Source organism: Parasteatoda tepidariorum, chromosome 3 (assembly GCF_043381705.1).
Source record: "Parasteatoda tepidariorum isolate YZ-2023 chromosome 3, CAS_Ptep_4.0, whole genome shotgun sequence".
In the NCBI taxonomy this organism is placed as follows: Eukaryota; Metazoa; Arthropoda; class Arachnida; order Araneae; family Theridiidae; genus Parasteatoda; species Parasteatoda tepidariorum.
Genome location: NC_092206.1, coordinates 63942809 through 63959289, shown reverse-complemented (window position 1 = coordinate 63959289; position 16481 = coordinate 63942809). Strand labels below are relative to the sequence as shown.

Genomic DNA, 16481 nt, shown 5'->3' with positions numbered 1-16481 from the left:
ACTAAATGGGAGTTTTTCAATTATTGCAATATATGCCGATGTTGCTTGCACTTGAATTAAAGTCTCGCTGGAAAACACACCTTATTGGACTGCTTGAGCCGACTTTCGGAGATGGTAGCTCTCCTGGTTCTGGTGTCCGAGGAATTTTAGGCCGGGAACTGAAGGCTACTGTATACTCATTAGCACTAAAATTATAATTTTATGAATAAGTTAGTACATCTATTACATTATACAAATATCATTGCATGTTAAGGCAGGTCACACAGTGAAAAGGCAAGTGGTACAAAAGAGGCATACAGGTGGCGAATACGTGTGTGTTAGGATCCGCAGAAGTGAGTGCATGATAAAGTATGGCAATCTGCCCCTCGTATATCTCATAAAGCTTGCCTCTTCAATGTGTGGACTGCCTAAGAGACAGAATCTTTACATCTTAAATTCTGTTTCACCATCGTTGTTATTTTTAAAATTAGAGTATAAAATGAGTGACCTCATTTAAACCACAAAGTTACAAATGATGAAGAAAAAAAATTCAAATTATTGAAAGGCAGACAAAGTATGGCTGGGTTTCTTCTCTGCGTAATCTCGAGTGATTCTTTCATAATTAGTTTGATTTTGGAAGCTTTTTTTTCATCATTTGGGAACTTTTTTCATCATCTTACTTCCTTACTTACATCTTCTCCAAATTTAAAATTTCAAAATACCAATGGAGGTAAAACAGAATTCGCGTCTTCTAAAGTACTCTGATTTCTATCATCTATACAGAAATTTTTGTTTAAACAATCAATTAAAAGAAAAATAACTTTAAAAAAATAATTAAAACTTTAATTTTTACTGACACCATTTGTACATTTAAGTGATATTCGATTCCTACAATATCTGCATATTTCTGTTCTCAGTTATAATCTTTTATATTGTGTGATTACATTAAGAATCCTCGTCAGACAGCAAAAGGTATTCTTGCCTATAGAGAATTGTACTAATGCAATTTCTACATTTAGTTAGTAACTTATTAATATTTTATTTAAAGAAATGTGTTCTTTTGAACCTGGTAGCAATAAATTATGGTTGTGAGTATCACTAACTTATATAAAGTTTAAGTCTTAAAAAAATTTGCATTCTTAAAATATAGTGACTCAGTTCAACCAAACATATTACTTTGAAAAAATTTTAATTGATCTAAATTATTCAAGAAATTGTATCAATATAATTCTCCATAGGTTAACACTCTGAAGAAGTAGAAAGCCTCTTTTGTTGAAAAGGATCCTTACAGTAATTCTTCTATATAAATTACATCAATATATATGTTGTTGCTTAAAGCTTTCTAAGCTGGCATCATTTTAAATATTGGCCAGCGTATCAGTCATTACCAATAGTTTGTTACCAACAACTATCAACCAGTTGTTCTATGTTAATTTATGAAATCGCATTATGTAATTTCGAAGAAAGAACCCTTTTTGATAGTCGATTCAAATTCTCTATAGAAATCACATGAAAAATATGTATTACTGACAACATTTCACCTTATTTCTCTATTATCATTCATTATTCATCACACCTTATTTCTTTTTAGAACCACAATATCATGGCATTCGATCATATGGAAGAGATTAAATTCTGCATCAAGGGTTAGACAATTCCACAAAAAAATGCACCAGGAAAAGAATAAACAAATTAACATTGGAAAGTATTAAGAACTTACGATTTCTGTTATTGCCTTTATCTCACTGGATCATATGGCATTAAATTGAAATCATTTGCGCAACTTTTGTTTCATAATTAAATGTGAAAGTGGTGTAATTAAAAAAATGATTGAACCAAATTCATAATAGATTACTCAGTGCTGTGAAAGGTCCTCTAAAAGGTACCTGATTTCAAAAGCGTAAATTTTTTCACTACAAATTAGCATGATATGTATTTTAAAATTAGTCTGCAAAGATTATTTCACTCAATATAGCACCTGTTTTATCTTTTTAACATATTTCAATTACAAAGCATAGGTACTCGTAACTGCTATGAGAATGTACTTAACTACATACATAAACAAATGCCATTTTCTTTTAGTTGCATAGACACAGTTAAAATATCCATTGTTACTAAATAATTTTTGTTATAGTAACATACTTGAGGCCTTTAATTGTCACTGATGCGGGATCTGGAATAACTGCAGCTTCGACTAGCGTCGTTGATGGAGATCCAACTATTTTGCGTACTAGCTGAGTTGCTTCAACATCTAATTCTAATTAAGGAGGAAAGACATTACTTTCAAATTTATTACATTCTGTGTAAAAGATTACTATTGACTTATTTTAACACATGGTGACTGTTAATATTTCTAATGAATAATTTATCTTGAGATTACTGCTCTATTTAATAGGATTTATACAAACTTAAAAAGTGCTTACATTATTTTTTTTTCACAACCTTAAAAAATGTCAATCTCTACTAATAAATTCCAAATAATATATCAAAGCATTATATTTTCATTAAAAAAAAGCTTTTTATGTTTTAAAAATTGTCACGTCGTCCTCACATGTTTTCCATGTCCAGAGCCAGTCCGAGGTATAAGCCTGATAAGCGGCCTCATAGGATGCCAAAGTGTAGTAAGGCTAGATTAAAATAAAAAGCTTTTTACGATCTAATTTTTCCTTTTCTAAAAGCTTTTTTTTTTCTTTCCTCGCCAGCTTGTTGAAAATAACAATTAAAACGCTCTTATTTTCCTAAAATAAAATGTGGAAATATCTTATATATATATATTTCAACGTTTAACTCTACAAATCAAATAACCATACAAACCGTGTTGCATTCATTGTTTTATAAGTGCCAAAGACATCCTGCCTTGTGATAATTAACATTCTACAAATACAGATGACGGTTGAATATTGAGTTTTCTTTAACGTTTCTTCAAGAAAACGCTTTTGGGGAGTGAGAAAAATGATAATAATATCCCCTTTAATAATTTCTCCTGTCACTATGTTCTAAGAAAAAAATTTTACGTTAAGGTAGGCGCTCTTTTAAGGTAAGTAAAATAGGAAGTTTGCAAATATTGGTGTAACATTGGCCTATTCATACAAATCTTAGATACAAAATTTATGAGAAAAATAAACGAAAAGTGATTTTTAATTTGTCAGAAAAAATTGTTTTGTTAGAAGAAGGAAATAGCAGACAAGTCTGGAATTTCCTGCAACGCAATGCTTTTTGAGAAGGCATCCATCTAAAATTTTTATTAGTTTCTAAAAGTATATTAATGCAGGTTGATGTTGCTCTTAGATTCATCAATACAAAATTTATTACTTTCTTTCAGTTATTGTAATATTAATTTAAATGTTTTATAATAATTTTGCTTTCTTTTATTTTATCAGTACACGATTTCTTTAAAAGGCTTCAATTTTAGTTTAAAAAAATTAAACATACAATTGAATTTTAGATTTTTTTTTTTTTTAAATGAGTGTTTCCATTTCGAAATTTTGTAACTTCAACTGTGGTACGTGAGAGCTACGCATTCATTCTTCAGCGCATAGCTCATAATACCTATGTACAAAATTTATTCCGTTCACTCTAACAGTATGCTTTCCGGAGGGTTGTTCGTAGACTAAGTTATTTTACATTAAAATTAGTTATTGGTCGATAACACTGACCACATAATATGGCGGGAAAAAGAGAAAAAAATTATTATACTAAATTGAGCTTAACTTTTTAAATGAAACAATAACAATATACAGCAGAGGGCCGATTACCCAAACTGCTCGGGACCGAATGTGGCTCGGATAATTGGAAAGTTGTTTAAAATCTAGTTTAAATGATTATTATTTATGCACTAACTTCAATTTTCTCACTTTTTCCAGGCTTAGAACTGGCAGTACTATTAAAAATAGCTCTGGCGTGTTTAAAAGTTTTTTTTTCTGCAATTTTTAAATCGTTTTCATTTATTTATTTTCTTTTTTTTTACTTTTTTTCATTTTGAATTTTTTTAGTCATATTTCAGCTTTTTATAATTTTTTTTGTCAATTACTGATTTAAACCTTTTTTGTTTATTTTCCATTACAAAAGAAATCCAGCAAAGACTTTTGTTTAAAAGAAGATGCTCTTTTTTGAGCAGCCCTTATTCTTTTTAAATAAATCAACTGAACTGGATCAACATCACTTTGACGTTCTAGACCAGGGGTTTCCAACTTGCATGAGGCCGGGGCCCACCAATCAAATGGCGGGTTGCAACTTTATCAAAATTTTTTGTTGGACGCTTTTATGTTTGAAGGAACATTAAATATTACTGTCAGAGTTTTACCAAGTTGTACAAAACAAAAGTATTGAATTAGAAATTAAAATAATATGTAGATTTTTAAAAATATTTAATTGTTATTAATAATATTTTTAAAAATATTAAATAAATAATAAAAATTCGGGCTACAATAACTTAATGTGCACCTATGTATTTAACAATAAATGTACAACAGATATCTAAATGTTTAGGTATTAAAACTTACATAGTAGCACACAAAATATTCAATGAGAAAATTGAGGTTTGTCTGCTGCAACCACCAGAGAATAGNGGTAGCACAGTTTAACGAGGACCAATACCGCACACCCTCGGTCCCTACGCAGACTGATCCAAGTGGTCACCCACCCGCACACTGACCGTAGCCAGTGATGCTTGACTCGATGATGCTTGATTATTTGTAAAAAACGCTTTAAAAAATAGTTTTCAACACTTTGTTTTAAGCGTATTATGAATTTCTAAACAAACATTTCAATAAATATTTTAAGTAAGATTTGTACATTGTAGTCAATTATATCTTTCCTTAGCAAAACATATATATCTTCAAATTTATAAATTGATTTAAATCAATCTGAGTATGGAGTTTTGATAGAAATCTGACTTTCTGTGCCTTACAAGTAAATGAAATTCAAAAATACTATATCGCGATACATCGCTATATCGCGATGCAAAACTGACGATGCATCACGATATATAATTTCTAATATCGCCCAGTCCTAATGGCTACTATAAGAAAACTGCTAAAAATGGTTGTAAATTAAATATGGTCATTAAATGTAGTGGATATTATTTATTCTTCTAAATTTAGAAAAAATGTCGATAAGTTAAAAATTATTCTAAACTTGAAAAAAAAAAAAAGGATTCGGACACAGTTCGGATAATAAGGGTTCGGATAATCGGCGCTCTTTTGTATAAATAAATGTCAAATTATCTTACTTGGTGTTAGAGGTAATTCTGAAGTCAATGACGAATTCAATTGTGAATTTTGGTTAACTGATAATTCACTGATAGCACTTCTCGTTTCTGAAATATGATTTCTACAAGGGAAAAAAAATGTTTACTAAGACTATATACTTACATTTCTGGACATAAAAAATTCATTTGCGTTTATTGATTCCTTTAGGCATTTGCCGCTTATGTAAGTAATTAGACCGGATTTCCAAAAATATCCCTAGATCGTATTTTCAGGGGGGAATGAATCGTAGAACCGTAACTACAAACACTACTTATTATTTTACACATAAATTGCTGTACCATAACACATTGTTTTAAACTCTTATAAATCGTTTCACACACTGATTAATTATTTTACTTTATTCAATATTATTACTTTATTCTTTTTATTTTATTCAATACTTTTTATTTCTTAAAAAAAATCGCTTTATATTAAAAACAAAATAATTATTGTTGCCGCCGCGTGCTCCTTTCTGTTGACAAAAAAAAAAAAAAAAAAAAAAATTGGATTAAAAGTATTAATTTTTGCACATTTTTAGGAAACATTCTGAACGGAAAATGTCATTAGTTTTTAAGATATTTTATGTCAAACCTTTTTTATTTTATTTATTTTTGCATTGCATACATTCCCATTTTTCGAAATTACGTTTAAATTTTTAATTATCTTTCATAAATATCATTATTTCGTTTTCGTTGTTAGAAACTAATAACAGCAGAATTATGTTTTTTGCAACCTCGTACCCTTATGTCTAATAAGCATCACTTTGCTACTTTTTTTAAATTTCAATTAGTTATGGAGTTATTTAATCCTGAAGTTTCGTTTTTCGAGGAAATTCATTTATAATGCAGAAAGGTTTACAACCCCACCCTCAAGTTTTGGAAAAATAAACAGCTCCCTAGTCTGAATTTATTATACATTTTTTTTTTCATTTTTATAATTTTAATAACAGGGCTTAATATTTACAACCATAGATTTTTGAAATTCTTTCCAAATGTTTCTTCTACTTATTGGATAATGTATTATTACAATCGTGATCACAAGTCTTCAAAGAGAAGTTGATTTTTTTAAAAACATGTATTTTGGGTAGTTAACATGTTAATACTTTTTTCAGTTTTATCATTAGGAAATAGCAAGAAATTATAATTCTTATTTTTCACCTTAGAGATGAGACTTACAATCGAGGCGAGAGGTTCAGTTCTTCTTTTTGTAGTTCAGGACTAGTATTCCTTTCAGGTTGTACCTTAAATATATCCATTCATTTTATTAATTGAGGTAAGTTTTATATAAGTAAGAATTTGAATAAGTTTCATTCTATAATTTAAAAAAAGAATGAGTTAAAAGAAATTCAGACACATTTTAAATCCTACATTTTGTTTGAGAGTACAGTATAATTCCAAAAGGTGTTCTCCATTCACTTCACTTGTGTCGGATGTAATTATATCGTTGGATTCTAATTCAGGTTCCAAATTATCGTTTTCCTAAAATAACATAATGATTAATTTTTTAATTATTCTTACTTCAAAGAAGAACATAAAACATACAGAAAAATAGAATCCTCAACAAATTACCTGATCATCGTCTTCCTCGTCTGAACTTCCATCTTCAATTTGGACATCTGAGTGAGAACAAATAATGTTTTTGATGTTAAATTATTTCGTAATAAATAAGCAAGAAATGTTTACATATCGGATCATATTTAATGCAATATATATTCGGAATCGCTCAATTGGGTACTTGTACTTCAAAAAGAAGAAGATAGCTCATATCCTCACATGTAATCTATGACGTTAGTACCAGCTAATCATTATCAGCAAAATGGCGTATTAAAGTTGAGCTAAGTTTCTCTATATAAGTTAGAATGTTAATTAACGATAATTTAATTAAATACAGAACCGTATAGCACATCGAATTAGTTGAAAAATAATTCTTTCTCGACTACTTAACTTAGATTTATTATTTGTTTATATATTTTATTGTAACCGTGATACATTTTTGTTTTGTGTACTTGGAAACTTTGATGCATAATTAGCTTGTTTATGTTCTACATGGCTTCGTGCCTGTCTTTGTGTTAACTCTCTGTGTAAATATATAGGGAAAGAAGTGAAATCTTTGTGAAAGAATTTAGAATGTGTCACTTAAAAGAACTTGACGGGCTTGGCTTACTCGAAAAGAATAGTTGCTAACGTAAACAAAGGCCACTTTTCAATAACCAATCAGGATCGAGATACCCACACTACGTCACTTGCAGGTATCCCATTTGTCTGAAGAGTAAGCGATTTTTATGCCTTTTCGGCTTGGACAAAAGAGGTTTAAGTCTAGTCTAGTTATGATAGAACGTATTTTTGGAATTGAAAATCTTTAATCAATCAATAACAAGTTATGTTAAAAAATATGTTACTTCTGGGAAACAAAACCTTTGTAATTAAATTTATATCCGAAAACTGTTTTAAATGATGAAAAAAATCTGATTTAAATTACTTCTATTTTGCATATTGCTTAAATGAAAAATTATGTTTTTAATAATGAAGATGAAAAAAATTTCCTGCAGACAAAAATAGTGAGATTAACTGTCCGTTTTTGTGACTATTTTAAATTTTTAAGAATTGTCTTATGATATTTTAGCATTTTATTTTAAAATGTTTTTGTGTTAATTAGTATTTTTTTTTTTTTTTTAAATAATAACTTCTCTTGGGTTAATACTGATATCTGATTAGAATTGGATAATTCTCTCTCTCTTTTCAAGCGTATTTTTTGTTTCAAAATTTTGTTTTGAAAATAAAAAGTTTACGAAATCGCTCAAATTCAAACTTGTAGGGCCGTGGTAACTGGTAGCCCAATGATTTCAGTATCGGAGCGGAGGGGCGAGGGTTCGGTTCTCGACGCTTCTAAGACCAATAGAGTATATGCGATATACATGCTTGTAAAATCTGTTGAATCGAAAGTGCTCTGGTCAAGCACTGAGCATTACCACTGGTCTAGAGAATATTTTCTTTCTTTTCAATGTCTTGACTGTGTAAGTGGATTCTCATATGAGTGGTGCTCTCTGGTCAAACGAAAGGCGCCCTCGTCCTGACTTAATTTGCAAGGCTAACGAGTGGCGAGCTTAGTTTGTCCAAGCGTCATTAGAAACTACAACATTCAAGTTAGTGTTTTATTCACAATTGTTTTTTCTCTTATTAACCTTGAGAAAATTCTAGGATGTTGCATTAAATAAAAAAAAAAAAATTATAAACCTTTTACTATATTAGATTTTTGGAACTCGGGGCGCAATTTTAGTTTCATAAATTAATTAATTTTGGATTGGGCACTTTTTTCCGAAAAATTTAAGAATTGCTGGGAAATTTTAAAAGATGAAGACTATGGAAGAAAGAATGGCTTTGTCCATTTTACACAAAAAAATAACGATAGGTTCGCCATCTGTTGTATTTTGAGGATTACAGTTTTGACAAATCAATAATGTGAAAAATCAGTTTTTCCCGAGAGTTACTACACAGTGAAAATGGGCCGTATTGTGGAAAATACCCGCCTTTCCGCTCACAAAATCGTTTTTTTCTCCGATTCACAAACACACACAGCCTTTATGCACATAACCGTTCTTCACTTTGTGGTCCTCATATTTCCTTATTAGCCCGATCAAAACCCAAGACAGTCGTTTGCTCTTAGCTCTCTTATACTTTTATAATATTAGCAATAAAATCATATTATTGGTTACTCAAATAACTATCAAAAAAATAATAAAGCGAGTTAATCAAAATGATACACTTTTTTCAGAAACAGTCTGAATTCCAATAAAACTTGAAGAGTTACCCGTCACGAAGAGTTCTAAAATGGTCTCAAGTTGTTTCTTTGGTTCCCCTTCAGCTTTGGCCATCATTTTGCGAAGTGCATTTGGCAATGCCTGAAAATGTGTTTAGAACAAGAATAAACTGTAACATTCGTATAATATTATAAAATTATAGATATTACAAGAAGGAACGAAAATGGTGTAATAACTAACGGCAAAATACGTACTTGTTCCTTCGCATATTCTCGAACACTTGCTATCGAAAGAATTCTGTACAAAACACCGTTTACATAAGGGGATATCTAATAAAAAGTATTTCTATTATACATAATATGCATTTAGTACAAATTTTATTTAGATACATAAATATATTAAAAAAAGTATCTTAGTTGAGAAATGTATAATTTATAAAGTTTTATGCATAAAAGCAAAATATAATTTAGTTTTAAAGAAAACCTTCATGGAAAGTCTTTTAAATCACTTTGAAGATCCATCTAACACCAAGGTCAGATCTTTAGAAGGAGCATATAAGGTACTTTTAAATATAATTATAACGGAATTTTATACTATGATATTAATAAGTAGAATAAATCCTATAAAGTTAAGTCAGTAATCAAGCAACATAATTTATTTATTTTTTACTTGTTGTTCTTTACGGTGTTCTATCAATTCAGCTTTTTAATTTTTATTAGAAATCTGTTTAGAAATGTTTTAAAAAATAGTATCAACAATTTTCCCTACTTCTTTTTTTAAAAAATGAAAACTTTGGTGAAAAATAATCTACAGATGCTGTAATAATCAGCAGCTCCCGCTGCCGTGCTGGTGAGTTTTTACTATCGGCGTAAGTACTAGTTATCGGCGTAAGTACAAGTTAGCTTGTGTTTTTTAGTAGGTACTAAATATAATATTAGGTACTGTGGAAATAGATTTTTATGGCCCACGAAAAGGTATAAATACCAGTGAAAATTGTTGATTATGGTAATTTCTGACCATTAAGAGTTGACGACGAGCAATAGCATTTAACCAAATGATACTGAATACAAATTATTCTTTCTTTTTCTATGAGAACTTCTAAAAGCGTGTTTCGCTTAATCTGATAACATAAATCCATCAAGAAGGGTAGTGTATAATAATAAATAAAAAAATGAAACTGTTATCACTTAATTAATTCTTTAACCCAGATGGGTCACCAGTGATACTTTTATATATATTTTTTTTCTGACGCTCTAATTACAAGCAAAAATCTAGTGGTGCTTTTTATTAATAAAAAAATGCCTAATAGTTACTGAAAAAAAGTCTGCCAGATTATCGGAATTATATTTCTATTAAAATGTAAAATCCAAAAAACTGTAGTTTTCATTCCTTTCATTTTTTCATTCATATTAAAAAATTTATTAATTTTGTAAATTAAAGAAATTTCAATAATGAATAACTGTTTCTCTTAAATCTAAATAAGTGCAAATTTGAAAAATTATTATTTGGAAGTGAGCTGTGTTTGTAAGATTTTACCTTTAACACAGAAAAAATCACCAGTGTTTTAAACTGTAGCCATAAATTATTAAAATGCTAAATACAGTATTTTTCATTTATTTTGACCTAAATTAATACAAAATAATAATGAAAGTGTAAAAAATATGTTCTGCGTTAAAGGGTTAATTGAGTCGGTATATGTCTTTCAGTTTTATGTATGATTTCGTAGTACTGATTGATATCGTTTTTTGATCATTAGCTTTTTTTTCACTGCGTAAGAAGAACGGGTAAATGTTTAGAACTATATATTCCAAATTACCTAACATATGTACTGCATAACCTAACCTATGTATTGTATTGAGTAGACACTGACGCACACTGTGAGACTTCAGTATTCCCTGGATGCTCCAAAGGTGCGGGACGGAGTTAAGCTACGCTTACTGAACATATGTACGAAAAGAAATAAAAATTATAATAATTACTTTTTGGTCTTGAAGTTGTAGTAATCCACCCAAACCAGAGATAAGTTCAACTTTCAATGGTTCACATCGTTTTTTACCTAAAAATATTAAATTGATGTGAATTCCAGAAGCATATGTCTAAAAAAAATATTTTCTTCCATGCGATTATATTCTATACTAATGCAAGGAAAAATCATTTTTACTTACCCATGGGACATAAACTGAGGTTGAAAAGTAAGGCGATAGATGAATACATCGCATAATCTGATATGACTGCTTTTGAGTGAAATGTACCAGCAAGCCATTCAATCACCCCACCTTCAACCATATATGCTTGAGAAGTTCTTCTGTTTATATTCAATAAAAAATATATATTAAATATATATATTATGTAAATTTTTATAGGATAATTATTTTTTATTTAGAAATATCGCATTTTTCGTAAAGGGTGTGTCCTGATGTAGACCTTTACGTTTCCCCATTAAAAGGTTTTTCTATTTTATTATTATTCTTAGTGTATATATCTATATATTATTAAGGATATAATTATCAAAATTGACTTTTATCACCATTAATATCAATTTATTTAGCCTATAACATATTTTTATGTGTTACATATTCATGAGTGATATCATTTGAGGAATTATCTTTTTTATACAAATAAGAACTGCTACCATGTCTTTTGTAACACAATAAATTATTTTATTTGAGAAAACTTGTGCATGTTACCGTACTTGCTTGCAAGTTGCAAAATATAGTAAATGTTTTAATCTTTATATATTTTTAGATATACAACTGCATCTTATACCCTCTTTTTTTTAGGTGGTCGAATATTGGTTTTAGAGTATTATATTGGAGCCAATTTACGTTTAAAAAAATAAATAAATTACGCGGAAATTGTATGTCATGTGATCGATTTTTTTTTTAATTGTAATGAGCAAGAGTGAGTATGGCTTAAAAAATACGAATTTCTATCATCTCAGAAAATTCTGATCAGCTTTTAATGTTAGATATATTTTATTTCACACTGTAGAAGATTAAATACTTGTAATATGTGGTTTCATTAATTCGATAATGCTATTTAAAAAAAATTCGGATCAAAATCTGCAACATAATTAAAAATATCCTTTAATAAAAATAAATTCACAGATTACAAAATTTTGCTAAGCATTATATTTCAAAATCAATTTACAGTTCTCTGAAATATTTGTGACAAAAGTTCGTACTTCCCCCATAGAATTGGTGATTATAAGGTGGACTATCCTGTGACTATTTAAAGCTATCGTCACCGTTAATTTATAGAAAAATTAATCCTTGCAATCATTAAAGCAAGTTTTTGTTTTTTGCGTAAGTTATTATTTATTACTATAGAAGAATAATTTGCTATACATCCAAAAATATCCTTTTTTTTATTTATAACCAGCTATCTTCGGTCGCCAGTTTGTTCGCTTTCACTGACTAACCGCTTCGCGGCTCTTTGCTATTGAACCTTGTGGTCCTCTATTGACAAATAACAAACTAAGAATAAAAGAAAAAAAAATGCCGGGATACACATTTACTTTAAAATACACATTAAAAACAAGACACTAAAAAACTCAACAGAAGATAAAATGTAAATTTTATTTGATAAAAGAGCCACAAAACAACAAAAATATACTCATTTCATCTTCTTTAAATGCATATATTGTACAGTGAAACTAACAACATAATAATATAATCAGTAAACTTTATTAAATATATATTTTAACCCTTTTAGAGCGGTAGGATGAAAACTCTCCAACTTATATTTGACAAAAATATAAATTATTAAAATTGTAGCAGCTTTTAACTCTTAAATCGTGCGGTTTTTAATCAACCTTACACTAACTAAAAGTATTATTTTACCTAATGCTTAACTTCTTCAAAGTTCCGAGAATCATGTCTAACACAATATCTTCTTTAGCTTCATTGGTAAGTAAATGTTCTACAAGTAATTCCAGCAGCTTGCAATTGGATGAAAGATATTGCCTTCCTAAATGTATCAGACAGTGAAACATCATAATTACTTGCTTTAATTTTACGTAATTACTGAGAAAATTTAATATAGGACATACATAGTCATTTTATGGATTACACTGTAAAATAACACAAAAATAATCACTCATTTGAAGTAGTAATAAAGTACTTTATTAACGTCGTGCTAGAGCTGCACAATGGACTATTGCGATGGTCCGAGAAACATCCCTGAGGATGATCCAAAGACAAGCCATCACAACTTTGATCCTCTACAGAGGGGAAGGCTCCCCTGCTTTGACGGCAGAAAAGGGACCAATACCGCAAGACCCTGGTCCCTTCGCTAGCAGATAAAATTGGTCACCCACCCGCTCACTGACCGCAACCAGAGATGCTTGACTTCGATGATCGATTGGGAACAATTGTGAGATGGATGATTGGAAAACCAGAGAAATAGAATGTACAATAGTATGTAGACAATAGAATGTACTAACTGGTGTATTATGTTCTGAAAAGAGATAACTCAACTGACAGAAAAAACTATAACGCAATATTTTCAATTGCATTTCAGACCATTCCAACTGAAACATTTGCTCGGACTTCATGTCCCTAGACTACACCACATTCTTGCTGAAAATAGGAGTTAGTTTGTAAACATTGCTTTACACTTTTCAGCTAGAAGCACAATCTATTGACGAATGTTATTGCTTATTTTGAATCTCAATGAGAATAAATTCTTTTGTAACCTAGTACGTAGCGTAGTAACCTAGTACATAATGTAGTAAACCGTACTCTATCTTCCTCCGTTTTCTTTAATTGATTTAAATCGTCGGTTATTTTTTTTTTAAATACCTGATAATATATATTGATAAGCATTTTTGAACATTAAATATGAATTAACCTTTTTCTTAACAAGGTTATAAAAAGAAAAACGTACACATTTTTAAACTATTAAAAAAAATATATCAGTTTTTAAAACATGGTATTTTTCACAGAGAACAAAATACATTACCTAAGACAAACGAAGAGAAAGCGTTGATGAAACGGGCAAAGCTTTCCAACAGAGGAGCACTTTTTGATCGAATAGCTAAAAATATCTTAGTCTAAAAAATTAAAAACACAACAGTTATTTATTAAAGTTTTTTATTAAGAATTATTTTAATATACATAACTTGATTTTGCGTTATAGCAACCATTTTTAAGAAAATTAAAAGTTTACTCACTGGCTCCTCTGATATAAAATTCAGATCAAGTAAATCATTGTCTACAAATTCAACCACAGTTTCTTCCCGCTTATGCCAATTTCCTGCTTTCGTTAAACGCTAAAAGTAATAACACAGATATAGATAAAATACATAATTTTATTCAAGAGTTATAAGCATATATAGGAATGGGTAACGTGAGACAAATAAAAGTAGAATTTTTATATCAAAATTAGTTATAATATACGGGTAACAGTTAGTGATTAGCTGAAAGCCAAAATTTACTAAAAGGAAGCGAAACAAAAGTTTCTTTTATGAATTAACCTAAAGTACATCTACAATAGGAATGTTTATTCAGCGGAATTTCAAAATAATTGATTTGTATACTCTTTTTTTTTCTGAGTTTAAAAATCTCAACTTCTTTCTTGTGTTTAAAATTCTTAATCTATTACATATATTTCTTCCAATACAGGAGTTCTCTTGTCTTCTGGATTGGGTTCAAAATTACAAGGTTACGGAGTTGAACATTTGTAGTCGTAAACCCGAAATTGGGTTGGCTGTTCAACGATTGTTATAGAATGATTACAATAATAGATCCCTTTCTATGAGGTGAACCGAGTTCGAATCCTAACAATGGCTGGTCGATACGAATTCCGCGTCCGGCTTGCACCAATCAAAATGCTGACGTAAAATATCCTGATAGACGGATCATGGGTTAGAGCCCCTTTGCCGTGAGGCTAACAGTTGAATGTTTTCGTAGTTTTCATTTCCATGTAACGCAAATGCTGGTTAGTTCCATCAAAAAGTCCTCCACTAAGGTAAATTTCTCCCATTACTTGATCTAGGAATTCCCTTGTTTTCTGGATTGGGTTTAAAATTACAAGGTTACGGGGTTGAGCATTAGTGGTCGTAAACCCAAAAAATTGGGTTAGCTGTACAAAAACTGTTATAAAATAAAATAGAATGATTGTAATAATAATAATAAAGAAAACAACTATAGCTAGAAACAATTTTGACACGATTTTGAGATGGTGTAAAAAAGCGAAATTAGTAAGAAATCGTCAAGTCAGATTTATTCCGCAATAATTTTTCCGCAACCCTTATCTGGACAATTATGAAGCTGCTTGTCAAAACTCCCTTTAGATATTAAAGTTACGCACCTGACTTGAGTCGGGTTTTTTTCCTCTCATCCGTAGTTATCATTAATAATTTTTTTCTTTATTATTCTTTTGTATATTATTATATCGTTATTATAGAAACAAATAAAACCTATAATTGAGAACAAAATAATTTTTTTCGTTAAAATAACTTATCTAAAACACTGCAAAAAATCCCGGATGAAATTACGATAAGATGTATTGGCACTCAGAGTGCATCATCCATAAAATCCACTTTATTGTAAGATTTAATTCCGTAATTGCCTTATTAATATTTATTTTATTACAGTGATTCAGTAAATGTTACTCTAAAAGTTACAGTACATCAGATTTTTGTTCCTTAAATTTGTACGGTACAAATGCCTGAGTACCGGAATTTTTTACCGTGTAACTGGTGTCTTTGATGTTTATTAATAAAAAAGGTTACCCATAAGTTAAATTGCAGCAAAATTCTACAATTATATTTTGCATAAGTAGTATATTAAAATTAGCTTTTAAAACTTACTACTTTAAGTAATATTACGTAAAAAATTTACTTATGTGAGTTTAAAGGGCAGATTTCTAAACATAATTCTAAAATATTTCTCTTTGGAAATTAGAGCATTAGACTGAACTAATTACTTAAATATTAACATTTACTTACCTTATAAAATTCTGGTTTAAATCGACGCATCCCATTTTATTAAATGCATTGAACTAACTCCACAGTGAAAAATAATTGTAACTTAAATATTAAAAAAAAATATTTCGCATTTCAATACTTTAAAATGTATACATATTTATTACAATTAGTTCTATTTAAATAACACTTAACATTAAAAATCTTAAGACAGTCCACAATGTTCAACGCACTCATCACCTAGACCAGGGATGGCGAACCAATGGCACGCGTGCCATTTATGGCACGTTATTCAATATTTTGGGCATCGATCACAAAGTTCACTATGAAGCATATTAACGATTAAATTAAAATTAAAAAAAAATTAACAAGCTAACAATAAATAACTAGCAAAGAAAAATTAACAGTTCTGCTTAAACTAACATCTTATATCCCTAATATAAGTTACTTGTCATCTAATCTGCAACAATGGAAGTCACACTGATGTCACTTTAAGTTGAACTACGCTTATAACTGAGACATTGCAAAATGTACTTTTTTTTCCTCAGTAAAAAAAAAGAGTTTTGAG

The 16481-nt window shown here is 29.5% G+C and overlaps 1 protein-coding gene across 1 annotated transcript in view; it reads right to left on the bottom strand.

Moving 5' to 3' along the window:
• LOC107453923 (lisH domain-containing protein ARMC9) overlaps positions 1-16481 on the bottom strand; it is a gene marked incomplete in the record, with an annotated part of 36463 nt that overhangs the window by 2928 nt on the left and 17054 nt on the right. Inside the window, 13 exon segments of the mRNA XM_071178744.1 lie at positions 1-185; positions 2122-2236; positions 5210-5310; positions 6404-6468; positions 6596-6706; positions 6797-6843; positions 9036-9126; positions 9240-9314; positions 10965-11041; positions 11151-11290; positions 12828-12954; positions 13948-14038; positions 14159-14257. Of these exon segments, the coding sequence (XP_071034845.1) occupies positions 17-185; positions 2122-2236; positions 5210-5310; positions 6404-6468; positions 6596-6706; positions 6797-6843; positions 9036-9126; positions 9240-9314; positions 10965-11041; positions 11151-11290; positions 12828-12954; positions 13948-14038; positions 14159-14257 (1308 nt within the window).